The 25559-nt window shown below is 45.0% G+C and overlaps 2 protein-coding genes across 5 annotated transcripts; one reads left to right on the top strand and one right to left on the bottom strand.

The window, feature by feature from the left end:
- The first annotated feature begins 107 nt into the window (after positions 1 to 107).
- LOC118507485 (E3 ubiquitin-protein ligase RNF19B-like) lies at positions 108 to 25345 on the top strand. 3 transcript variants are annotated; one of them, XM_036046006.1, is made up of 9 exons: positions 108 to 721; positions 10680 to 11422; positions 11886 to 12531; positions 12776 to 13054; positions 13125 to 13222; positions 22559 to 22724; positions 22818 to 22977; positions 23045 to 23315; positions 23383 to 25345. In XM_036046006.1, exons 2-9 carry the CDS (start codon positions 11198 to 11200, stop codon positions 24325 to 24327), a joined length of 2790 nt encoding a protein of 929 aa, XP_035901899.1. In that variant the 5' UTR covers positions 108 to 721; positions 10680 to 11197; the 3' UTR covers positions 24328 to 25345. The 3 variants fall into 3 exon arrangements, with proteins under 3 accessions (XP_035901899.1, XP_035901897.1, XP_035901896.1); XM_036046004.1 differs by having other exon boundaries at positions 12773 to 13054; XM_036046003.1 differs by having other exon boundaries at positions 11886 to 12558; positions 12773 to 13054.
- On the bottom strand, positions 13971 to 17776 carry LOC118507488. 2 transcript variants are annotated; one of them, XM_036046012.1, is made up of 4 exons: positions 17503 to 17776; positions 15555 to 16050; positions 15159 to 15479; positions 13971 to 15095 (listed from the first exon to the last, which is right to left on the bottom strand). In XM_036046012.1, the coding sequence occupies exons 2-4, from the start codon at positions 15882 to 15884 to the stop codon at positions 14475 to 14477; spliced, it is 1272 nt and encodes a 423-aa protein (XP_035901905.1). In that variant the 5' UTR covers positions 15885 to 16050; positions 17503 to 17776; the 3' UTR covers positions 13971 to 14474. The 2 variants fall into 2 exon arrangements, with proteins under 2 accessions (XP_035901905.1, XP_035901906.1); XM_036046013.1 differs by having other exon boundaries at positions 17396 to 17761.
- Positions 25346 to 25559: the final 214 nt, after the last annotated feature.

The following is a 25559-nucleotide window of genomic DNA, read 5'->3' as shown; positions in this document are numbered from 1 at the left end:
ACAAATGCGGCAGTAGTGCAGCCGATAATATAAACGAGCTGACAGCAGCAGAATCGAACCCACCGATATAGACGCTCGATTTAAAAAAGAAAGAAGAACGACACGAAGCAGAAGAAGTGGGATGGCGAGCGAATGAAGAAGAAACAGTTGTGCGTTTTTCAATCAGTATCAGCATAAGTAGCAAACGTAGCAAACAAACAAATTTCCTCGTCGAGTGCAGTGCCTGAAGCGTATGAATGTGTGCGTGGTGCAAAGTGTTGAATGTAGGCGTAGTGTACAATTTACCGTAATCCCCGCGTACAAGCTGCGCTGCAAACCGAGCACCAGCAGCCATCCAAGAGCATCTCGCGTTTCACGGATGTGTCGAGTGTAGAGAGAAGAAGAAAAAAACAGAAATTTCACAGTGTGCACCCGGGATTTGCTAAAGGAGCGACTATCCGAAGTGAAAAGTGGTGTTGTTTTAGTGAAAAAAAAAACGCATCTGCGATTCGATCGTGTGATATACCCTCTATCTGGTGCGACGATACCATAGCAACAGGCGAAACCTCGAGAGTTTGCGGCGGTGGTGGTGGTATTATTATTATTGCCCAGCCGAAAAAAGATGGTTGTGCAAGTTTCCACCGTACCCGCAGTTCTGTGAATCACCATCGAATAACGGAAGTTGAGCGCATCAGCACCATATTCCTGGCAGCGAGATAGAGCAAGTGCGAGTGGGAGCTCGGTAAGCAAAACGGACGGTGGCTGTGATGTGCCAATGGCGGAAGAGGAAAATATGGCTGGCGATGTATTTTTACGTTCTTGTGCAGTAGGGATTACCACCGTCGATGCGAAATGTCTGTCGGACACGACGGCGTTGGTGGCCTTAGGCCGTGAACGAAAACAGGGGTGCAACCCTGAACAGCGACAGAACGGGACGGCAACGAGATCGCAAAGATAGCACGGCCGACCGTCTATTAATAGTGCAATTCATACTTTGTTAACCGGTAATCCGCGCGGTGCGAAACCATCTTGCTGCGAATAATTCTCCGAATATCGCAAATTGGCATGATGATAAGCGCACGGTCCGCGGAACAGGTTCGCCTCGGAATACTTTCAATATTCCGTCCATCGTCTCACTGTGCCTGTGCCTCGCACAGCATACAGCCAGCGAGCGGAATTGGGGCCGAAAACTGAGTTGGCGTTGCTCCAGCTGTCATCGGGGTCTGACATTCGCTTGGTCGGTTGAGGTTGGCTCCGTTCGTCCGCGCGCAGTCTGTGTCAAGGCGAACGTAATTAAAACGGGGACATGCGGCGAAACCCCTCCAGCGGTGGCTGTGCTGGCGATGGTGGTGCCGTTCGAGACACGTCGACGAAGTTGAAGAGTTCGATGCGTTTTTCTTACCGTTCTTCTTTTTCTGCTGTTGCTTCTTTCTAAATCTGCTCCGTGTGTGTCCGGCCACTGCTGACACTGGCAATGGAATTGTCTTCTGCCCGTAATCGATCGTTGTGTCATATGTAACGGTAATTGTACAATTATTCTGTGCCCCACGGCGGGGCTGAGGTGGCGATCTTTAGCGCGAAAGGTCGCCGCGGTGCGACAGGTGATTCAAAACGACCGCACAGACTCACGCGCAAACGCTCATGCACGGTCGTTTGGATCTCCAGGTGTTTTTCGAGCCCGTATAGCCTCGAGGTTGTACTGAACTCCTTTCGAGACTAATTTGTGGGGCCTTTTTTGAGCAAGCTAATGGAAAACCTACGGAATCTTCCTGTCGAACAAAGCAGTGGATGCTCAGTTTTTGAACCATTATTTTGACGCTCAATCAATCAAGGACAATCAGGGAAATGTGTGCTAAACCAAAGTGACCAGGACGCAGCACAAAACATCTAACCTAAACCACCGATCACTGGGTGGCAAACGGGTAATAACACAGCTCGTTGGTACATCAAACACCGGCCCGGCGGTCCCCTCATCTGCTATTTGCAGCTAGTCTGGATGATGATGATGATGATAGAGCGATCGTTTGACGCACTGCGAGAAATAACAGGTTGGTCTCGCAGCAGCTGTAATATTGTTTACCTCTCCTGCCCGTTTCCATTGCAAAACACACGACCAGAGATGGCTGTCTTTTGTATTTATTTTGGTTCGGCGTATTTTTCCCAATTGTTGTCCCCAAAGTTCCATAAATCTACGGAAACTGCAGGGGATATTTGCAAAGTTGTATTGCGACAGCAAAGAAACCTCCGCCAGGAAGTCCTTGGATATCTGGTCTCATGTCAGGTCTTAACGGAACTTCAAGCGCAAGAAAAAAAAGAAGCTATCCTGTAGGTGTTAATGCGGCTGTGGCACATTTTCTATTTGCAGCTTACAATGTGCAATGATGCACTTTCTTCGAACGGATGTGCGGAGCAGAAAAAATCATGAGAGGATACTAGATATTCGTAGAACCGTTTTTGTCAAACACTTACCCAAACATTTGTTTTACCATTTTAGATTGTGATTGAATTTGAACGAATTGCTTACCGGCCGTGAATCAGAAACACACCAGCTGTGTTGATGCTACGCTGGAATTTGCATCTCTTATCACTATCAGCCACCCACCAACGCATCGATTGCAATCCGCCACGCCACGCGCCGCACGTAAAGAATCAAAACACACACACCCGACGCGCTAGCGGATGCAGCTCGTCCGCCTCTATCTCCGCATTCTTACGGGGTTTCACCGCAAGAGGTGTGATTGTGTCTTCTTTGCGGCCGCTTCGACACGTTCGACAGGTTCATTTCATTTGTAATAATTAATTTATAGCACAATTCACCCAGAGACATGACACTGCTGGGCGTGTTTGTGTGTGTATCTGGCTGGTGTTATGCAGCTCTCTTGATGCTTGCATACTGCTGCCCGTACGGTGGTTGCCCGTTCGCTTGCCGTGCTTAAATGTGCGTGATTGCATATTCATTGCCCGTTCGTTTGTTGCCCGCTAGCTACCCCAGCGTCAAAGTCGCGCAAGGTTGAACCCCGTTCCTGTGGGGATGGCCGTTTAACTGGTTGTCGCGACGCGGTTGAAACCGGGCGAGGCAGCCAACTAATTGCATGACACTCTTACTGTAGCTGTAGCCTGTTACTACATTTACGAACAACACGGCCAATTCCTCGTAGTACAAACAGGCGCACGTCATCGTTGTATTGTTATTGGAAAAAAGCATCTTGGAGTTTAAGTTCCTTTTACTACCGATGCTACTAAAGACCGAGAGCATATTCTCGGCAGTATGCTTTACGACGGCAGAGCGAGCGTGACCAGGAAGCTCAAACTGTTTAACTTGGCATAGATATCACCAATAAGGCAAATTGTCTGCTTACCCCCCTTTTTTTTTTAAACGAATGGTCCGCATGTCTTCTCATTGCACGCGTGTGCGACCGATTGGCGACAAATTTACGAGCTTCCACGTGGCTTCCAAACGTATGACCTTCGGTGCGGATGCTGTGGTAAAATATAGCTTTGTCCTGCTTAAATGTGTCCAATGTAATGTGACGAGCCTCGGAGCATGATTTGAATCCAGCACAGTAGTATGATTCATACTTTCCTCACTGCTGGAAATCGTGGTTGTTTCAGGCTGAGACCGTACAGCATGCATATGCCTTGATTGATTCAAGTGTTTTGGTTTGTGTTTGTTAAGAATACGCGGACGTGATAAGTTCGTTTGTGTGCTGTATTTTTGACCTTCTAGTAAGCCTGCAAGTTTGCTTTCAGATTGCGAACCCTCCGAACCCGCGCTCGGTTCCTGGTTCCTGGTACTGGTGAAATTTTAAACCGATACGCAATCGTTTCGTGATTCTGGGCGATGATGCAATCATCCAATCTCACCTTGTGATAACCTTTATTAGCGTGCAACACATGGGATAGTTTGTTTTCCTCATCTGTGCTATGTTGCTGTTAGTTCGCCAATAACGGAGGAAGTCTGTTGAGTAGGGACATCACATTTCTCTCTCTTCCTTTGTCTAGTGTGTTGTTAAACCTCGTCTATTGGACATTTATAGATGACGCACTTATCTTTGAAAAAGCGCCAAGAATTTTGTAACTACCTGGCCCTACAGAATCCGCCACCTCGTCCCGGAAGTGAAACAGACTAATCGGATTTCAAGCTATGATTTCAGTTGATATAAAACATTCCGAATAAGACAGCGGCATAAAGGTATATTTCATTGCAAGAATGTTGTAAAAATGCATGCTGTTACCTATCTACATTTTTTCCTTACAGTCAAACAACAGGTACGTGCCGTTTTCATCATTTGTAGACACGACTTGTTCTTAGTCGTGGTATATCACGGCTTAGCGCCTTCCCAGTGGCCAGTATAGCTTTGTGCAACTATTCAATACCGCAATTTTATAATGTTGTTTACCAGTACTCATTACATCCTTAACGTTTTCTTTGTAGAAGCTCTTTTGCAGATTCGCCCGGATCATGATTGATGATTATGTTATACAATCGTTGCTATTCCTTAAGATTGTTTTCAAATAACTTGATACCCAGTCGGCAGACAGCTAGTACAGTTCAATTGTTGCTGTACATCATTTTACAAATCAAAAAGTGTTGAAAATGTAAAACAAGTTCGAAATAACCCTAATTATCGGATATTCGTTATAATGATCGATAAAGTGTCTGTGTGACGTTGTTTGAACGCAATTCTACCGCCTTTCGAGAGCTGATAGTTCTGGAGTGATCGACGAAGTGTCGTTTCACCCTGCCAAGATCCGTGGTTGTGCATAAAGGGTCTTCCGTCCGTATTTTCTTACATGTATTGCTTGCCTTATTCCTGAATTTAGAATACCAGATTTCAACGCTTTTCACTTCCTCCCGTGAAAATACTTGAAGGGAAAGATTTGCTCCTTCTATTCGACCCGAAATAATCAAAAATGTATTGAAAAATATTTTGACAAAAATAGCGTCATTTTATGCGTCGACAAAATGTTCCAAAAATTTAACATGTTTTTGATATTACTTTCAAAACAAACGTCGAATACCTTCGGAAATGTAGCAAGTTGGTTTGATTTGTGTTTTCATAAAATATTGCATTTACATCTTTCGAGCTAGTTGTATTAAACACAACAGCAGCAAGGCCAAGAAGATAGATTTGCTGTAGTTCTGGGGAGATTGGGAGCATCGTCGTCGTGGTCGTGGCCGCTTTCATTGAAATGAGTCAAAGCCTTCCCATCGAGTTGCTTCCCATTGATGATTGGCCTTCAACTATCCGGTCATTCGCGAACGATCGTAAACAACAGTACGCATCGACACAACAGGGCCCTCATCTGCTATGCCGTACAGTGATGCATGTTAGAGAATGAACTTTCTGCCGGGCATAATAGCATGAAGCGGCGTCCCGCTTTTCGATTATCATGCGAGTAGATTACACGGGAAGAAAATTGCAAGCGGAAGAAGAAGCCCCCGGAACGTGAGGTATCGGTCAAGGACGCACAATGTTGCTATGTATAGCAAAACATCGGCGACTGCAAGGAAAGGAATGCAAGGTTTTATTACAATAAATCAAATGCCCAGTTTTTAAAAGCAGTCAGCTTGTTGCACGGCATAAAGAGATGAAAGAGGATAAGCTACACCATTTCGGATTGTTGTAAAATGGTGCAACTAAGAGGCTTTTGTTGTAATTTCTCACATTGCATTTACTTTCCATGACAAATGCTCCACCAGTCAAGCGACACAACTGCTGCCACAGTTTACCGACAGCGCGAGCCCGAGCCCGGGCGCGTTGGAGTGTTGTCGTAACCGCGCATGTTATGCTGAGTTTTGCTTGGCTTTTAATGATGCCAACCGAAGGAAAAATGCTTCGCGCTTATGTTTCTGTGCGACCAGCATAAGTCTTTTTGTTCGAAGTAGCAAAAGCATTCCTGAGGGTTTTTTTTTCTCTTGTTGTTGTGCTATTATTATTTTGCATTGCTGTAGCGCTGCGCTGTGGAAGGTACTGTTGATTTCATCTGGGCAAAAGTTTAACGCAAACTGATACTTAACGTCGTATCGACGTAATCAGTTTGCGATGTTGCCCGTTTGTGAATTGATTCAATGCCTGGCGGTTGACTGCTGCCTGTGCCGAGCAAGGGGAATGACGTCAAAATGTGGTTCAGTGGGTTAAAACATGGCACAGTTAACCTGTTCCTCCCCATGTTATCAAACCCGTCGTCGTTGGCGTGGTGGTTAGCAAACGGTCGCCGCGTGATGCGATGCTGGCTAAAATACGCCCCAAAGTTGAAACCCGTTTATGGAGATATTTTACACAAAATGTAGCTTAGTATTTAGAAAAACGATCAGACCGTCCCAAATGAATACAAAAATTGCTTAGTGTTCGAGCCACATATTTTATTTGTACTGAAGATCATTGTCAACAAATTAGTGGAGAGATACAAAGTCTGCCCAACACGACAATGTGTCGCACACTAATAACCCATTTATCGACTAAACGAAACGATAAACAGTACTCCACAATTTATGATGGAAAGTTTGAGTATTGATCAACCATTATGGTGATGGTCAGCACGTTTTAAGGGATGCACAGTACCGAAGATTTTTAAGGCCTTATTATTGAGTGCCACCAGTGTGACCAAAGCCGTACAGTGAGAGTTAGCTCAGCTATAGACGAGCTGCAGTGGATGATGCAATTTTATGTTGTTGTACTTGTTCGCCTGAACCATTGTTCTCCGGCCCATTATGATGATGTTGTCAGTATTTGAGGAGCTGGTGGTCGTCTATTGCGTCCTTCTTTAACACTTCAACCCTTCAACTACGCGCAACCCGAACGACTGATGATCCGATGACGGCAGTGTACAGTACTGCCCATCATACCCTCTAAAACATCTGTTTACAAGATGTTTAGGAGAAAAGTTTGTGTTTTATGTACACACGCGCAACGATGACACGCGTGGCCGAAGGTAGGGCACGGATGACAAAGTTAATGAGTGGAAGAGGTACAATGTTTGGGCTTGAATTGAGGTCCATTAGGAATTGGAATCTCATGGACGATTTGGATTGGCTGTCGCTCGCTATGGGGAAGGATTGATAATCATATGATAACCTCGAACAAGGATTATACTTTCCACAGTCCATGCACTCTCGTAATATCTATTTGATTTGAGGTCCGAGCTGCTCTACCTACCGAAGGGATTCACCCGTTCCAATCTGACAAACGCATTAGTAGATCGTTCTCTCACTTAAGTCCATTACTTGTCGCAGCCGTTGCCAAGTGCCGAAAGTGTCGTTACTGTAATAATATTGTTGCCTGGCGGATTGTCGTTCGTCCTGTTCGAGTCGGATGTCTTGCTAGCCGTTATATGACGCATATGATGATGATGATGCGCATTAATGCTCTGCGTGCTGCCACGCGTAACGTTGATTACGTCGCATGCCACAAGGCGAATCATGTCAGGGAACGAAATCCGACTAGCGTCGTCCGAACCAAGTTGGCCCAATTTCCTCAATTATCTGCAATCAATTTACTTTGATTATAGCAGCAATCACCCACCACTGGTCGCCCATCATCATCATTCCTGAGTTTTTTTGTTGTTGTTTTTTCCTTAGTTTCTGGAACCGTTTTTGCAACACATCACTTACTGTTACTAAACAAGTCGTTTGGGCGATCGGAGATCAAATTCTAGTAAAAGATCTTATAGCGCTGTTTCGGCAGCTTTTGCATCAAGGACAGTGCCCGGTGTTGCAAATAGAGACGTGAAAAATAGTTTGTCAGCAAACGCCAACGTTAAATGTTGCCTTTCAATGGGCAACTTTAGTCGCTTGGCGCGTCAGATTCGATCACTTTCTCTACTATCAGCGCGTCTCTTGTGTTAATTGCAAAAAAGGCAAAAGGAAGCCCAATTGCCCAAGACGGCAGGACCGGACCGGGCCTTTAGTTTGCCAGCCTGCTGCTGCCGCTGCGTTCGGTGTGTCGTTTGCGATCGCGTACTGGCAGTGCAAAATGGTGAACCGCGAATGGGTTTCCTTTACTTTCGATTTCTTCGCTGCGGTTGGTATCGGCGCAAAAGCCATCGCCTCACCTCGATGACGACGGGTGGTGATGCTTTTGAATCGGTGTGCAAAAACCGGTTCTGCACCAGGAGATTTGCAGAGCAAAAACAAGGGGTCGTTGCTGTGTTTTCATCTATCATCCAAAGGTGCTGGTAGTGTACGTACGTTGTGCTGCTGCCGGTATGCAAACGCCCGGCCCGGAAGCGTAAGAATAGTTGTGTGGACGGGGCTGTGCGATCATATATTCAATTCAGTCACGCTTCATTAAAGTGCATTAAAATGTGCTCTGCGTGGGGCTTCCAGCACTCGACCGGAATCAGGTGGCATATGTTGATATTTTGCGAAAGTTTGTGCCGGGTGGATTGACGGGATGAAAGCATGGTTTTAACATGTCCTCTTCGGTCTCTACGCTTGGTTTTGGCCTTGATCGTTTGTTGGCTATGTTGAGTTGGTGTGTGAAATGCTACGGATGATACAGGCTTTTTGAGGTGAACTGATCATGATCATCATCAACGGGCAAATCACAGAGAGCCAGAAATGGCAGGCCCAGACCTCACGAGGTTGTAGTGCCAAGGAAGAAGAAGAAGAAGATCATGATCATGCATGTCGCACTTTTTACAACAACTTTCAAGATGGAATGAGGTTTTTACAGCTAAAACTGGAGTGAACCATCTCCGGATATTCGACTCTGTGAAAAAGACTGCAGAACTTCGAGAAATCACTACAGAGTTCTGTTCTACCTTCTATCTATCTATCTATCTATCTATCCATTGAACCCTGCACAGAGTCCAAAAATTGCTTTCTTTTCTAAATGTAACTCGTTTCAACTAGTTTTCAAATTTATGTTTTTATAGCCCAGATTGATAGCTGAGGGACGTCATGCTTCTCAAGAAATTGTGTCTAGTGTTTCTTAAAACACAACATGTCATCAGATGTTCTCGAACGTTTTTAAAGCTAATGTGTAGTATTGCGGGTTGATGGAGAGTGGACAGGTTTGTTTGTACCAGTATGTTTATTTTCATACTCGCCAAAGCGCACACAGTACGCTTCAGTCGAAACACAACGCCCAAAACTCTCACCCGTAGATCGAAGAGAAACCTCCGCAAGAAAAGCGATGGGAATGCAACTGTGACTGCACCACCCCAACGCGCGTACACCATAAACAAAATGCGTGAAGTGGTCGTCGCGTTCACAAGCACGAGAAGGTGTTGGTGTGACTCGATCCATGGCCACGCGCATCGACGTCGATGTCGCTTGGAAGGTGAAGTCCCATGATGTCGCTTCGGAATGCTAGAGAGAGGAAGCGAAGGGACGGCGGCCAAGCATTTGCAATCACTTGCTCGTGATGCACAGTGGTTGAGGTAACGAACTTCAAAATAGCTCCCAGTGTGTCTTATCATCCACACACCGTGTCCATATGTCAGCCATAGCCATCGAGGCATCGTTGATCAGGGTAGCGCCTGCGCTCTGTTACTTGGCCGCAAGTCTGTATACCAGAGTCGATCGGGGAGATGTTGAAAATCTTCTGGCACCCACACAGGGGCATGTCTTCGGACCCTCGTAAGCAGACAGACACACACACACACACACACATACACGCAGAAAGGCACACCTGCCAGCTTTCGCTTCGCCACAGCTTTGATTAACCTTCATCTGTTACGCCACGGTTGACCGGACAACGGACAATCGGTTTGATAAAGTTTTGGTCTTGGTCGCGAAGAAGGCGATCGTTGTGCGCAAATAAATTAGCTTTCAGAAGCAACAAACCGTAAACCGGCGCGCGTATGCGTCGTTTTAGAATGCGCCGTCATGTTCTGCACTTGATCGTGCCAGCCAAACAACCGAACAATCTATTGATGAATGTAAAAAAAAAACAGCAAATAGAAACGGCCGGGCTTTGAAATTGACCCTGTGTGTAGAGTGGAGGCAATTTGCTTTCTTCGTTCGGTGCATTGATGGTGGGATGCCCTTGATGACATTTCAAAACAAATGCAAGTTCAAGTGCTCTAACCCTCTAATTCTTGGTTCGTTGCCTCCGCGGGTAGAAACGAGGTGCGACCGTGTGGATATATCGTCCGCTCGCACAACGTTCGCAAACGTTACTTGCCTGATTAACGAAATCGTTGGTCATTTGGACGTCACCAGTGGGAGTAGCTAACCGCCGTTTGGACAATGATCGCCTGTTCGACGCATCGGATTGATTGATTGATCGATTGATTGATTAAAGCAAGATGAGAATCTTCGTGTCCTGGGATGGGTACCTTTTTCATTCGTTTTGAAGGTCTTTCACTGTCAAATCGAATCGTTTGAAGTAGTTTCGCACTTTTTTATGTTATGGGAAATTTTTACACATTAAAAATGCAATGTTCACTAATAATTAGTTGCCTGTTTGTTCCTCTTATGTTGAACGGTCCTTGGTAATTGACGTCAATTTGAACATTTTCCCAAACAATTTAAATCGTTGCAAATTGTTTTTCAGCGTTTTTTTTGGGTTAGTTAATATTGCTTTCTATATTGATGGTGTGACACATTTCCGAGCTGGGATATTTCTCTGAACTGACTGCTGAAACTAATCGTACTGCTTACTAAAGGAATATATACAAAATACACGTGGAGGATGCAAACCCGGAAAATTTCTGATTTCAATGTGCTTGTGTTTCTTTCTTTCTTTCAGATTTCATACAATCGACATTGGCACTACCGCAAAGGCACAGCATCGTTATTGCACTGCTATCACAGGAAATGTTATCATGGGCTACTCTCAAGAGCTGTAATACGCGGTGCAAATTGACCCTCTTCGTGTTTTAAGTGCATTAGAGATCAATTGTTGCTAGAATCTAAAACCTGACGAAAGCGCACCAACGCGCGTTTATTGCGTTGTTTTGAGCTAAGCCTGTATTACGTTGCTTGCTACACAGGATTAGTGAGTGTAGAGAGATAGAGCCAATAAAATACCGTATAGGTAGCAAATATTATTCCACCGGCCAACAGTAATACACAGCAACGAATGCATTGTTGCAGTATCGTCGCTTCGTTACCGTTTACCGATGCATAAGCAGTGTGCTGCTCGTTAATGTTAGATAGAGTGTAATAGATATTCCACCGCATTTCGTCGTGGATATGTGCATTTGAGAGACGGGTTTTCATCGCTCGCCAGAGTGTGCCAGAGTGGTAGTTGATAGATGCGACAAAATGCGCGACGCAAGTCGAAACACATTCAACTTGAACTTCCCGTTACGGCGTTTGTTGCTGCAAAGTGCAAGAGCAGCTCGCGGTAGCCCACCGCTCGGACAACGGCTGTGTGACGCGGAAAAGGGGGGCAGCACCGGTGGCAGCAGTGGTGGAGGACACGGGAGTGGCTCGAATGGGGGCGGAAAGCATGATAAGACTGGATCTTCAGGCCATAGCAGTAATAAGGTAAGCAACATGGATGTATTTGTCTCGGTAAACCTCCTATTCTAATCGGTCGGAAAAGATAGTCAGTCGGCACTGGTCGCATTTGATAAGATAGCTGCGTTGCATGTTTTAGTTAACTCTTTGTTTGTCCTCATATCAGTCACGGTTGTTGATTGAGCTAAAGCTTTGTTTATATGCACGAAATGATCCGTTTGAGACGAAGGCTTTGGTTTAGAATGTGAGATGCATTTATCGATTGAACTTGAACGTTAACATATGAATATAATATTGATCTTAAGAGTTGGTTCTCCTCAGGAATCATAAACTAGATTTTCTTTTATTTTCTGGCAACGTTCGGTATCCAGCGTTGGTGATTTCCCTTTCAAATTAGTAGCTTATTGTAGATAAATTACCCTTGTGCAAAATTTAAATGAAACACTTATTACAATTAGCTATAAACAAAAATGTTCTTGTCGTCCTGCAGCACAATTCCGACGCATCTTCGCAACATTCAGCAAACTCGCCGGGCAATTTGGAGCGTGGATCGGCGAACTCGAAACTCACCCCTAGTAGCCACAAATCGTCGCACAGTTTGCACAGCAAGGGCGGAAGCTCTAATACGGCAGCAGGAGGCACCGGAACGAATGCGTCATCCACCGCCGGAAAAGTCCCCGATGAGTGTCCGCTGTGCTATGACGTGTTACCTTCGAGCGACGACTACTATCCGCTGCTGAACTGCAAGCACTACGCATGCCGAACATGCCTGGAAAATTATCTAATGATCCAGATCTCGGAATCGCGTACGGATATCAGTTGTCCGCAGTGCTCGGATTCGATGCATCCCACGGACATACAAACGCTGCTGAAGGCGTTCCCGACGGCCATCACAAAGTATGAGGATTTTATGGTCCGCCGGGTGCTGCTGTCCGATCCCGATTCGCGCTGGTGTCCTGGGCCCGACTGCACGTATGCCGTCATCGCTACCGGATGTGCCTCCTGTCCAAGAATATGCTGTCAGCGGCCAGGATGTGACGTGCAGTTTTGCTACCACTGCAAGGCGGAATGGCATCCCGATCAAACGTGCGATGCGGCCCGTGCCTCCCGCCAAAGTCCAACGCGCGCCCTGTCCGGTAGTATTAGAAAAAATTCACAACATAGTAAGATTTCTCAACTTGGCTCCTTTTCTATTTTTCCCGCGACTTTCCCGTGACACGCCCTGTGTAGTTTTGTGTTTGTCCCGGTTTTTACCTGTTGCACTCCTTTGACACAATCCTTTGACGTTCCTTTGCCGCGCGATGCCATTAGTTGACCTGGTTGTACAAGATGCTTGTGTAACGTTTGTGTGCGTTTTCCTTGTGCCATTTTTTGCAGAAGATGAAATAAAACCCTGCCCACGGTGTCAGGTGCTTATCGTGAAGATGGACGATGGGTCCTGCAATCACATGGTGTGCGCTATCTGCGGTTCCGAGTTTTGCTGGCTGTGCATGAAGGAAATCAGCGATCTGCACTATCTTAGCCCGTCGGGATGTACCTTCTGGGGGAAGAAACCATGGTCACGGAAAAAGAAGCTACTGTGGCAGCTCGGAACGCTGGTGGGTGCTCCACTAGGGATTGCTCTGGTGGCGGGTATTGCCGTACCAGCGATGATTATCGGTAAGCATTTATAGTACAGTGGTGTGCGTGGAACATTTGGAATAATTTGGAAACGTAAACCTTTTTTTAGGGATTCCTGTGTGGGTCGGGCGAAAGATACATACGCGCTACAAGTCAGCCGGCAAGCACAAACGCAATTTTGCCGTTCTAGGCGGAGTGACGGCATCGGTAAGTCTTTATAATTAGCTCATGATTGTAATACATTTTGAAACAACGCTCTGGAGACGTATACAATAGTTTTCTACCCGGCGATTGTTCAGAAAACAAATGGCTATGTCTTATAAATTATTGGAAAAATATTATTTGGATTGATGTTTACAAATAATCGAAGAAGAAGAGGTGGTTATTTCATAACGTTCAGCGTTTTACGGCCAGGATTTAGGATTTTAATTGTTGTGGAATTATATGTAAAGACCAAAGCGTTCTATTTCAACCGTACTGTCAAACCGAGCGGGTTGTTTGAAGTCTCAAGTGATTCTCTAGCCAGTTTAAAGAAATTGAAAAAAAACAGAGATATTCTCTGTGAGTTTAAGGATATTCTGCGTTCTTTGAAAAGTGCAATTTAAACATAAAAATGTATATGTTAATTTTCAACACTTGATTATAAACAAATCGTATGGTTTGATGGAATAGTTGAAATAGAAAGTAACGGCGTTGAAATTAGCTTCTCGAAAATGAAATTCATAACCACACAGTATCAAGGTCATATTTAAATATCCCCTGTAATTTTTCCATAATTTTCTTACCCCTATTGTGGGTTTTACCCTTCCACACTGAAACGCGAATCCTCAATCCTCAACAGGCTTATTGTTGGGTGGCATTTGTCTGTTGAGTGACCCCACCAAAAGTTCGGGTTTTAGTTAGCCATTACATTTGTTGTGATATATGCGTGATGCTCCATGATTTGATAGAATTATTTTGTAATCAACACTTTATTTAAACATATTAATTGCCTTATCGCATGATCCTTGTTAAAAGCTTGTTTTCGGTGTTTTCAATATGCGGTTAAGCATAGAGCGATTCACCAACCCTGCAGTAAAATTGAAATAGCTGTATGATGTCTCGGGATGCATTGGTCGACTTTCGACATGCTGTTCTGTTGTTGTAATGCAGAAGCACTATCCAAATCAGAAATACTAGAGAGGCAATAATTTAAAACAATTTGTTTTGTTTCGTTAGTCAATCGTTTGCAACTCCAATCTCTAGAATTTAATCGTTCACTCTTCGAGCGGCAGGAATCATAAACTCTGGGTTAGTGTTTGTGTGTGTGGGCTGTCTTTTGACGATGGTTGTGTGTGTGTGTGTGTGTGTGTGTGTGTGCACGCGATTTTCCTAAATCATTAACGTGTATGTCCTGTTTGGTGAACTCTCTTTGGATGTTTGAAGAATTGTGTAACGAGAAGCAGCCATCGCATTCTTCTTAAATATAACCCTCCAGACTCAATATGCCCTCCTCGTAAAAGTCCCGTAAAACATCTAGAAGCCGCTGTTCGGCGGTCGGATTACCAATGGCAATATCTACTGACCCGATGCATAACAGTAACGCGAGCAATAGCGATTGCCGGTACTCGCACTCCATCTTGTTACGACTGTAGTCAAGATCCGCCTCGATGTCGACGTCCATCTTAAGGCAATAGGACTTGAGAGCCCCATAATAGAGGTCGAGGAGCCGGGACGTGTGCTGGCGCCGAGTGTTGGACGGAATGGACGATATCAGCAACAAGGCAAGATCGTTCGTTGGACGGCTGTAGGTTACCATTTGCCAGTCGAGAATAGTGCAGCTGTCGGTGCGCTCGTCGTCCGGCTCGCTGCGGAACAACAGATTGTTGCACCAGAAATCCGTGTGTGTGATCAGCCCCATCGGTTCGATTGGCTGCAGCAGTGTTTCTATCAAAAGCTTCGTCTTCGGACGAATCTTGCTCAGCGCTTTCAGTTCATTCTCGAAACCATGCTTCTGCTCAAGGAATTTCGTGAGTTGAGGCATTCCTTGTTCGACTAGCTGCTGATAGCTCTCAGTTGCACGTGTTGTTTGGAAAAGAAACTGAAGGTCAAGAATAATTCGATTAGTTGTGTAAGCTACATATTTGCGAAGATTGTGACTCACCGGATACTTTTCGTTGAGATCCACCTTCTTTTTGATCTTGAGCCCCAGAGAGAGGGCGTGTATTGTTACGATGGCGCGAATGGCTGCTTCTGTTTGACCGAGGGAGAGCCCCGTTGTGAAGTTGGCTCCTTTGTAGCCCAGCGATCGCATGTCCTCTAGGACTAGTATGCTCTCCGTCGAATCGGGACTGCTAAGCGAAGTTGTGGTATTGTTACCGATCGGTGCGTATTGCGTGTAGAAACAGGTTGGCACTGATATCACCATATCGCCGACTTCTTTCGGGATGTACTGCTCTTGAAATGCCATAAGATCTGGAAGGATCTGCGCAAAGAAAATACAGGTAAATGATCCAAACTCGTTCCTCTGATATCCTCCGTATCAGCCACCATTACGTACGCTTGTATAAAATTTGATTTCCCTTAGATCAAACTGTGCTTCCGTTACAAAGTACCGGCTGAATGGATCCTGCGGCAGCAGTTTTATCACAATGTCTAAGGATTGTTGTACACCACCACCGACTTCTTCTCGCTCGAAATCATACACCACGGATACGGATAGAATGTCGCTTAGATTGTTCACTCCATCCTGGCAGCCCTGCTTCACTTTAAAGTCGGTAATTTTTATGCCCGACCGCACCTCGTGATGCTTCTTGAGAACCTCCATCAACCAGTCCTCCGTGATGGGCCAGCTGTCTGAGCAGGTTGAGTCTTCTTCGGTATCCGACATGATAATCTGTACCTGGTCTTTGGTGCTGCCTTTCGTGCTTTATCGATGATGGTATTTCTCCTGCGTTAATTTCTTACTCAACCCTATTAGAGCGTTAAGAACGTATAGCGGTGCACCTTGTACTGCTAGTCAACTGTTCGTAAAAGGGTAGATAGGTCACGATTGACTGCAAGTAGGATGAAAAGAAGAAAGCCCTATTAATAAAGATGTACATTTCTGCAACACAGCATGACAAACGGAGGGGCACTGATGGTACGGGACAAAGTGACGGTCCCCTAGCAGAGTATCTATATAAATAGATTGTAGCGGGAATGGAACAGTACGCTGCTGGAAAATTATTCGCTTGGAATCATTGACCTTTGTTGAAACCTCCCGATGCTAAAGTGGAGTCTTGGAATGCATAGCACATTAGAGCTATTAGAGAATCCCTTTTCATATAGAAATTCTCTTTTAAAAGGGGTCTCTTCTTTTGCTAACCAATGAACAATTTATTGTTATCCGCAGAGCACTGTTAATGTATACTATTAATGTATATTATTGCTTGAACTTCATTGTGTCAAACATATCGTGCATGGTGATACTCATTCATCAGATTGTATATTCCTTTAGCGGGAAGTACGCCTCTCAGATAAACAGGACTCCCAGTTTCCCAGGAATTTCTAGGTCAAGGACAAAGGAATTGGACTACAGATCAGAACGAGAGAAATCGTACTTGTATCAGAAAAGCATTCGCTCTCACATTATACTCCCTACTAACAGGCTGCCGTCTCGCTACTAGGAGGAGCCTTAAATGGATCTAAAGTTGGTCAACGGAATAAGCAATTTCTTGCGGGGGAATTCTGTTTGTGAGACGGAAACCACTTAATATTTTAATCACATTTCATCCACGACTGTTGATGAATTAAAGAGCAATACTGCAGAGCACCAGTTCTCGAACGGTCTTATTGAAAAACTCATATTCAAGTTCATGTTGCGCCTCCACCAGTCGTTATAGCACGTTTTTACGAAATGACTTTTACCCGAAGTAGTATAAATGGATTTACTTCTGAATGTTCTTTAAAACAATTTAGGTAGAAAATATGGAAAAATCGTAACGAGACGGAATAACAAAACTGTTCAATTATTTAGGCGCGGATGTCCTGTCTCGGTGTTGTACTGACTAAAGTAATGTTGAACACAAAAAGTTCTATCGTTTTTTTGTGCGGTTCGTCGAGAGGGAGCGACAGGCTCGAAATTATATTGCACAAGCGGCACACCTTCCTTTGTTACTGTGTAACTCAGCATAATGTGCCTGACTGGCGGCTGTTGATCAGACGGAGAGAATGTACGAACATGGCACATAATTGCACGGTGTCTCCCAGTCCAAAACCTTGTGCAGTTAGTGTATGTTACAGCGGAAGTTTTGTTGTTGTATCTTTTCACTGTGTAAGTCCATCTGTTTCCGATTGGCAATTTTGGGGTGTGTGAATTATGTCAAATTTAAATGGGGGAGTTTCGGCTGGGAGTATTACCTACAATTGTCACGCGCGAAATAGGGCACCCTTTCAAATTATCAGGACACTTTCTAAATCACCCACAAATTCTATCACATAGATTCACTCGTACGCAATCTGCTTACCACCAAACCACCGCCAATCTAGGGCTGCTCCGACGAAAGCGGGTTTCCGTAACGAAAACTGAAACTTCACGTTCCCCCTCCAGTTCTGCCTGCCAACACTGCCAATTGGTTGCTACGCCTGAACTACTGGGCTGGAATTTAGCGTTCCACCAACGAAATTGTCGTTACAACTGATTTGCCATCGCTCGTCATTCAAGCGTTCAGAGTGGTGGTCGAAACAATGTGAACACCGTGGATAAGCACATCCGAACGTGACGAATCTTTCATTTCAACTGGCTTGTCTGTCTGCGATTTGGCCAGCAAAGCAGTACATGGGATACATTGTACCACCGTTCGAGGGGGCTCGGCCTGGTGCGCTCTGGGTTATATATGCTCCTGGTGGTTCGATTGTATGTAGGGGAGCAGCAGCACATACGTGAGTGAAAATGGGAGTGAATTCTCTTTCGCCCTATGGTTATGCTTCGTGATTTTTCCCCCTGCATGCTTTCTGGAACAAGAGAGAACGAACCGCGAGCGAGCGACCAAACGATATTACACCAAACCTCTGGGAGCTGCTATCACATCATGTTGACGAACTCTTCGTGCCTGTTCAATATAGCGCGAGAGTTTTCCGACCGCTTCCAATACACTTGCACACAGCTTAGAATGTTAGTAACAAGAGATGACTGAGAAGTTCTCTCGGTTTTCCACCGCTCACTCTCTTCTTTGGAAGGGATTCCAATTGTCGTCATCTGGCCGTTGTTTTGGGGGGGGGTTGGAGAGTAGCATCACAGCACAACAACAGCAACAATACGGAGGGAGCACCCATATGAGGCAAGCAAAATGTGGCAAAGCATTAAAAATAAGCAGCGGATGATGCTCAAGAGTGATGCAGACAGTTCCAGGGGGGTGTCCTTGTGGCAGCCAACCAAAATTCACCACAACGCCTGATTTGACGACTGATGGAGAGGAAGCAATATCCGGAACGAGGTTTCGTTGACCCCGAATGTTGTGTATAAACGTATTAATGAATCAGTCATTTCGGTGGTGCTACACTTGCATCTCACCGATGTTTTTATGTTAGTTGTTACATTACATTGTTACATTAAAATGTTATAAAATCACGCTATGCTACATGCTTCGTGTGAAAAATTTGCAGCTGTATTCCCAACGACTAGAGCTTCGGTAAGGGCGGTTTAGAGAATCAATCATATGTAATTTAAATCCCATTTTCCCTAGTAATTTCAATCCCCTTTTGACACCCACCAGTACCGACGTTTTATGAAGGCGAGAATGTAGTAAAATCGATCGACGAAAATGTAGGTTGGCAACCGAATCGTTTCATATTGCCAGTTCACTTCCTTTACGGACGGACGTACCGAATACCGCTGTTACCCCATCTTCAATTTCACCTGCAATATGTTTCTGTTTACTCGTGTTTTAATCTATCTTCTGTATGGTTTGCTTGGAAGTGCAGTGCTATAGACATGTTGATCGATCATGCTTTTGAATTGCAAAGCGTGTGGAGATTAGTGTGCAATCACCCTTGCGCGCGTGTAATAAAACCGCAAGTAATTCGATTGGTTACGATTAGTTTTTTAACCTTATTACTGTGCACGAGCGACATATCACCCTTTACTGCTGATTTTGTGCAAGAAGTAGAAGGACACTTTCAAGCCTAATTCATCTACATGTGTAGTGGAATAGGTAAATGCTGTTTGCATATCGGGGGGTAGAACTCGTTCAGACGAGGTACGGAATCTATTTCCTGTTCTCTCTCTCTGGCTTTAAGCCGTTAGTGGTGGTTCAAAGTGGCGTACGCTCCGTACCGTTTGAGGCTGAAAAGAAACTCATTTACTCGGCAATGAATAATGAATGAATCACAACAACCATACTGTGAATGATTTCGTTCAAATCTTTACGGTTGTTGGTTTTTTGTGTGTTGTTATGTTTGCATGTTGGCAGAGTTAATTCATTCGCCATGACTATTTCAATCTCTTAAGAATTATTATGCATTTTTTTCTACATCTTGGGGTCTTAAATTGCAATGACGATTACTGTAACGCGTTAGCAGATACACATACGATAATCCATATAGAATAGGAAAGCTGTTTGTACATTTTAGAATTGTGTCTTGGCACTATGCTTAGTGTGATTTTCAATTTACTACCGCGGATGTTCACCGCTTACTCATCGTTGGCCTGTGCCCGTCATACTCGGTGAACGTCCGCCAGCAACATCTGTTGAATATTTTAACGAATCGCTCGCTGTGACATTTTGTCGCTGCGTTGTAAGATGGGGCTTCTTCTCCCAATCTAAGAGCAGCGAATTATGCCTGCAGGTGATGGAAAAAAGGGGGCCCATGATACGATCGTCGATATGCACGCCAGTAACGATTAGCTCTGGTCAACAAGGACATGCCGCTAACGTGTTCCTAGCGTTGTATGTATCTTACTGGCGGCTATTTGTTGCGGTTAACTACATACGCTCCTGTCATCTCGCTCGTGCCACACCTTCCGCTCCCTTGGGTTCGGCAGCATTTGCAAAGCCTTTAACCTGTGCTACAGAAGCATCACACACCGAGAAGAGAAGAAAAAGGGACATCCAAAACTCCACAGACTAGACTTCTGGAACTCGATCTTTTCCTAAATATAGACGAATCCCCCTCTTCTCACGTGGAAGTTTCTCCCTCTACGAACGAAGCTTTGAAACACATCATCCTCTCACATAAGCGTAGTGACGTCAGAGGCGAAACGAGAATGACCTACATTACGAAAAATGGAAAAGCTAGCTATAAATGGGTGGTTCTTGCTTAAGGTTTTCCTGTTTTCAACGCTAGCATACATAGTTCCTGTTTCGTGGGTGGCTGAGTTGTTAGGGTGTGTTATGTATGGGATGGAGGATGTGAGCATTAAGCTTACAATTAATAATCTACGCTTATGGTAAAGAGAATCAATAAGCATGATAGTGTTTTGCATTAATACGGAAGCTTCGGAAAATTTTAAATGGCTATAACCACACCTTTTCAGGCGCTAAATCCCTCTAACTTTTGAACGGGATCAGTTCAACAGGTTGCAGTAATCTAGCCTTTTTTGCCACTTCTGGACGTTGCATTAAACAAATGGAGGCCAGAATTCTACACGTGTTAATGTTTCAAATATACTATACAGATATATACAGATTAAATGTTTCAAATATACTGACCTGTGCGATACCCACCTTCTGTTCGTCTTATTTCTTATTAAAGTCACCATCTCTAATTAAAGACAAAATTTAACAGATATTTTAGTGGATTTGAAGCAGCGAAGATCAAAACTTGTTCTAAGAGTTGCAACAGAAGATTTGTTCGTGCAATAGTGTAACATCCTGAGCATGGGTAATAGCTACATCAAGCTCGGCAAGAACTTCTTCCTTTTAGCAAATAGATGATAATGCATCAAGGAGAAATGATTCCAGACAGCGCACAGTGTTTCACGACTCTTTAAACTTCTAAATACAGATGTGAGAGCTTCGGTCTAAACGATGATGAATATCCGGGGCAAGATAGACACTTCTCGTACGACACTGACCGCAGTAATCAATACATACTTTAACCCATAATCCTTAATCCGACGACCTTTCATGGTAATAATGCTACCAACATAGAGGATCAAATGTGCAATAACAATTGTAGAGGTTCCAGCTAAGTAACTGACTGAGTAATTTCTCTCTGGATAAAGGAGGATTATTTTTAAGCAGTTCTTCTTGGATGGAGGATTTGGCAACTGGTCATTGGTTGATTCAGATCTCTCGAGGTGATGGTGCCAACGAAATCTTAGAATGTTTAAGAATGCTCACTTATGCTTAAGAACTCTGAACATTCTGATTAAAGAACAATGACACTGTGTATCGAAAATAATTTTTCTTATAATATTAAACACGTTCTCTATGGTTCACACCAACAACATCATCCAACCTTATGTGTCTTGTATCCTCTGCTCTATCGAACATGCTATCCGGTCGTCAAACTGATGTCGTATACACCGACTTCAGTGCTGCCTTTGACAGTGTTCCCTTCGATCTGCTGATTGTCAAACTCGAAAGACTGGCTCGACTGGTATCGGGGGTCGATTACTGTCCTGGCTGAAGACTTACCTGGTTTCGAGATCGTATAGAGTTAGAGTTTCGCCTTGTCTGTCCGACTCCTTCGTAGGTTCCTCGAGCGTTCCTCAAGGAAGCGTCCTTAGTCTTATTTGAAGATCTTGCTTCCTGTGTCCTCGTCAGCTGACTGTTGTCTTCTCCAATCTGTACTAAATTCCTTCTGTTTGGTGTCGTAAAAATGGCCTACTCCTGTCCCCCGATAAGTGTTGTGTGATCTCGTTTTCTCGTTCTCGTTCTCGTTTTTCGTTTATTTACACACTCTGTGATACCGTTATACGTCGCGTATCCTCTGTAAAGGATCTAGGTGTGTGGCTCGACGAAACGCTGTGCTTCGGTTCCCACATTGATTATGTTATCAGCAAGGCTAACAAATCACTGGGTCTGATCATTAGGCTATCGTCCGAAAACTGCAATCCCCTCTACTTGAAGTCCCTGTACTGCTGTTGGGTGCGATCCTCTTTGGAATACTCGGCTGTAGTCTGGTCTCCTCCAGGCTCCACTGCGATGGCCAGACTGGAGAGCATTTCCATATCCGTGCTAGCTTCATTGCAGGTCTCCAGTTAAATTAACTTGAAGTCTCTTCCCTCCTGTCTACCATCCCTCTTTATGCTCCTTCCTGTCGCCTCCGCGATAGAACTCCTTTATATCCTTCCCTTTATATCCCATCCCGGCCCGCTACTGTTCGAACGATCCTCTGCTGCGAGCTTTATTGGCATTCAATAAGTGTTATCACCTGTTCGACTATAATGTCCCCCCTGTCTCGTTTTCGGATCCGTCTTCGTGAAGCCTCTTTCCTTGCCATCTAATTTGGATTACTACTGTCATCCTCGCTTTTCCTTTAAGTGTAAAAGATAATTGTTAAACCATCGTTGGCGGACAGTAAATAATAATAATAACACTTTTCTACATTGTTCAATTTTTTTATTATTACTTTTAGGTAATTGTTTCGCCTGTTCTTGCCGGATTAGCCGTTGCCATCGGTGTGCCAATATTACTGTTTTACGTGTACGGCGTTGTGCCGGTCTCGCTCTGCCGGGCAGGTTGTGGAGAGGGAACGAAATTTGAATTCGACGAGGAAGAAGACAACGGTTCCCGCAACCATGGTAAGCTGACATAGCACTGCACACCCGTGTCCCGACGCAGTGAGTGGAGAGAGTTAATTGTCTGTTTTACACTTTTATAATTTTAACATTAAGACGCTGCCAGCGTGGATGCCGTATCACGCATCGGAGCCACCAGCATTGGGGAAGTTAGTCTAAGCGTGGCCAGCGGTAGCCATCTCGGTGTTTCCAGCCAACATTCAGCGTATGGTGCAACGAACCCGTCCACAACAGCTCTTGCTGGCAGCATTACGGGGTAAGAATAGGCAAAAGGAATCGATTTTTCAAGCGTCTTCTTATAACTGCTACGCATTCTTCATCAGACACCGTTTGGAGGTACAGGCCGACGTGAGCACTTCCGAGACTGCCAGCGCGGTGACTTGCGTTAGTGAAAAGTCTGGCAACACGCTGAACGACACAGCCTCCACCAAAGCGCTGGCCGGGTCGATACTGAGCTACAAGCAGCAGGCGGAGTCAAGCGCCTTCAGCGAGGATGGCGCTTCCGAAAGGGTACGCTTCGACAACACCGTGTCGTTCGTTATTGACAGTAAAAAAGATTCCTGTGATTTCTTGTACAGCATCCCATCGGATCAGGTAAATACGATCGGGCATACGGCTTTGTGTATCATTCGTTAATTCGGTATAAATGGCTGTTTTGCAGGACACTGCTGCAGATAAGGCAAGCTTGGGTAGCGGACGATCCTTCCGCAGCTCCGAACGTTCATTCCGGGACGACTTTGATTCTACCAGTGTGTCTTCAGCGCATAAGCGCATCAACTTTGGCAAGCTGATTCCCAAGCTCAGCTCCAGCCAGCATCGTAATCTTTCGATCGACAGTACAACCGGGTCGTACAACATCCCGGAGAATGTCAGTCTGGAGCAGGAGCTGGAGCAAGAGGAGACACCCGCTAGTGGTCAGCAGCAGCAGCAGCAGCAGCAAGTTGCCTCACCAAACTCCTCTTCCTCCACGGCTGTTACAGCACCGTTGCGCAGCACAACACAATCCCAGACAGCACATTTAGCCGGAGCATCTGCTCTACCGCCGAAAGCACAGACTGGCTCGCTGGATCCGTCTCCCGAGTTTACGGTACGACACGCGGCAAAATCGACTTCCGCACCAATTGCATCTAGCAGCAGCAGCAGCAGCAGCAGCAACAGCAGCTGCTCATCAAATGAGGCAATTAATAGGGCAATTTTAATAGAAAAGCCAGCCCTTCTCTCGTCCTTCAGCACGGGGGGCTGCGCAAGCGGTGGCCACACAGAGGCAGCCCAAAATCAAAGGAACGAATCGAAACCATTACAATCGCTGGTGTCGCCCCCACTGTCGACAAGCTCCTTAAGCGATGCTTCTTCAGGGCCTCCAAAATCGCGCACCCACATCCTGCGCAATCTGTTCTTCTCGTTGCCGAATGCATCGGAATCGTCTGGTGCTACGGAGGCGACGGTCGAGTGTGGACATGCTAGCAGCACGGGCGCACGTACAAAGACAGCTCCATTGACTTCCCCGCTATCGCCATCGTCCTCCTCGTCCTCGTCTTCTTCCACCACTTCTTCCGCATCCTCGACGACGCACACAGGGCTTTCCTCGGGCACCACACTACCATGAACATACCATGTCATCGATCGTATACGATGGTGGTAGGAAGAACGGAGTGAACTTTGCATTTTATTTTCCACGGGGGCCATTTTGGGGTGTTTGGGCCAAAGCATTTTGGCTTTCAGGCTATCCTTTCGTATGTTTGTGTTTGGCTTGAATGGTGTAATGATTCTGTCAGACCCTTGTTCTCGTTGTCTATTATTACTGCCCTGTTCTCATGCGTACAACAAAGGGAAAAACGCATCAAAACGATAACAAACAAGACTGCATGAATGCCAGAACTAATACGCCACCACACATTAGTTAGTTGGCTGTGTTTGTTTAAACATGGTTCCAGCAGAGCCAACGATTTATTGACACGGAGGACGATGAATCAATGATCCTTGGACATGAGGCAATCTAACCGGAAAACAAAAACCATACGAAAGGAATATTGAATTAAGTAAGAGCATAATATTCCGGACAACGGAATGGAATCGGACACGGATCTACTATTATGATGCCAAATTCGAAAACGGGCACCTTTTATGTTTGTGCGTAGGTGCGTGTGTGCGCACGTTTTTTTTTTCTCTACTACAACAACAGCAACAGAGGAGAGAGAATGAGAGACAATAGAAAAGCGATGTGAGATCCGGGAGATTGAAATGCTTTGTATTAGGTAAGGTTACGGAGACACTATTAGATAGCAAGATGGTTACAAACAAAGCAAAACAAAATCAGCGAAATGTGTTAGTGTCATCAGTACAGGGTAGTGAATACGACAGAAGTACGAAGTTAAATGCTATTTAAAGGCTAGGAGTTGATTCAGGTAGGGACGAAGCAGCACAGAACGGAACAGAACAGAACATCCCTATCCATTTTTATCTAATGGGGTTCGATAGTACTAATTTTCTATTTAAAAAAACAAAATCATGTTCGAAGTTCATGAAACAATTCGTTTGAAACGTCTTTACGGAGAGCGGAACCGTACGAAACCGAAAGCGTATGCGCGCATACGTATCAAATATAGAATTAAATAATCCCACAATCGTTTGGTGCTTCTTCGTGCATCCACTTCCGAAAAGACGACGCCACATAGACATGACTCAGTTTTCTATTGGCTCGACTGTCCTTTCAATTTACACCACCTCCATCCACCGCCGAGTTGATTAACGACAAGGGTAGTCGAAGCAGATAAAAAACGTACTTTCAATAGGCTAGCAAGCCCCGCCACAAAACGCCACCTTATCAGGGTGGGTATC

The sequence above is a fragment of the Anopheles stephensi genome, chromosome 2 (genome assembly GCF_013141755.1).
Source record: "Anopheles stephensi strain Indian chromosome 2, UCI_ANSTEP_V1.0, whole genome shotgun sequence".
NCBI lineage: Eukaryota > Metazoa > Arthropoda > Insecta > Diptera > Culicidae > Anopheles > Anopheles stephensi.
Note: the sequence above shows the minus strand (reverse complement) of the source record. Positions and strands in the feature narration are given on the sequence as shown.

Excerpts from the sequence above, each read along its gene's own strand:
- LOC118507488 (XM_036046012.1), bottom strand. The coding sequence starts at position 15,884 with ATGTCGGATACCGAAGAAGACTCAACCTGCTCAGACAGCTGGCCCATC. Across the intron at positions 15,480-15,554 it reads AAATCAAATTTTATACAAGC|ATCCTTCCAGATCTTATGGC; the intron begins GTACGTAATGGT and ends TTCTTTGCGCAG. Across the intron at positions 15,096-15,158 it reads ATCTCAACGAAAAGTATCCG|TTTCTTTTCCAAACAACACG; the intron begins GTGAGTCACAAT and ends CTTGACCTTCAG.
- LOC118507485 (XM_036046003.1), top strand. The coding sequence starts at position 11,198 with ATGCGCGACGCAAGTCGAAACACATTCAACTTGAACTTCCCGTTACGG. Across the intron at positions 13,223-22,558 it reads TAGGCGGAGTGACGGCATCG|GTAATTGTTTCGCCTGTTCT; the intron begins GTAAGTCTTTAT and ends TATTACTTTTAG. Across the intron at positions 23,316-23,382 it reads ACAGCATCCCATCGGATCAG|GACACTGCTGCAGATAAGGC; the intron begins GTAAATACGATC and ends GCTGTTTTGCAG.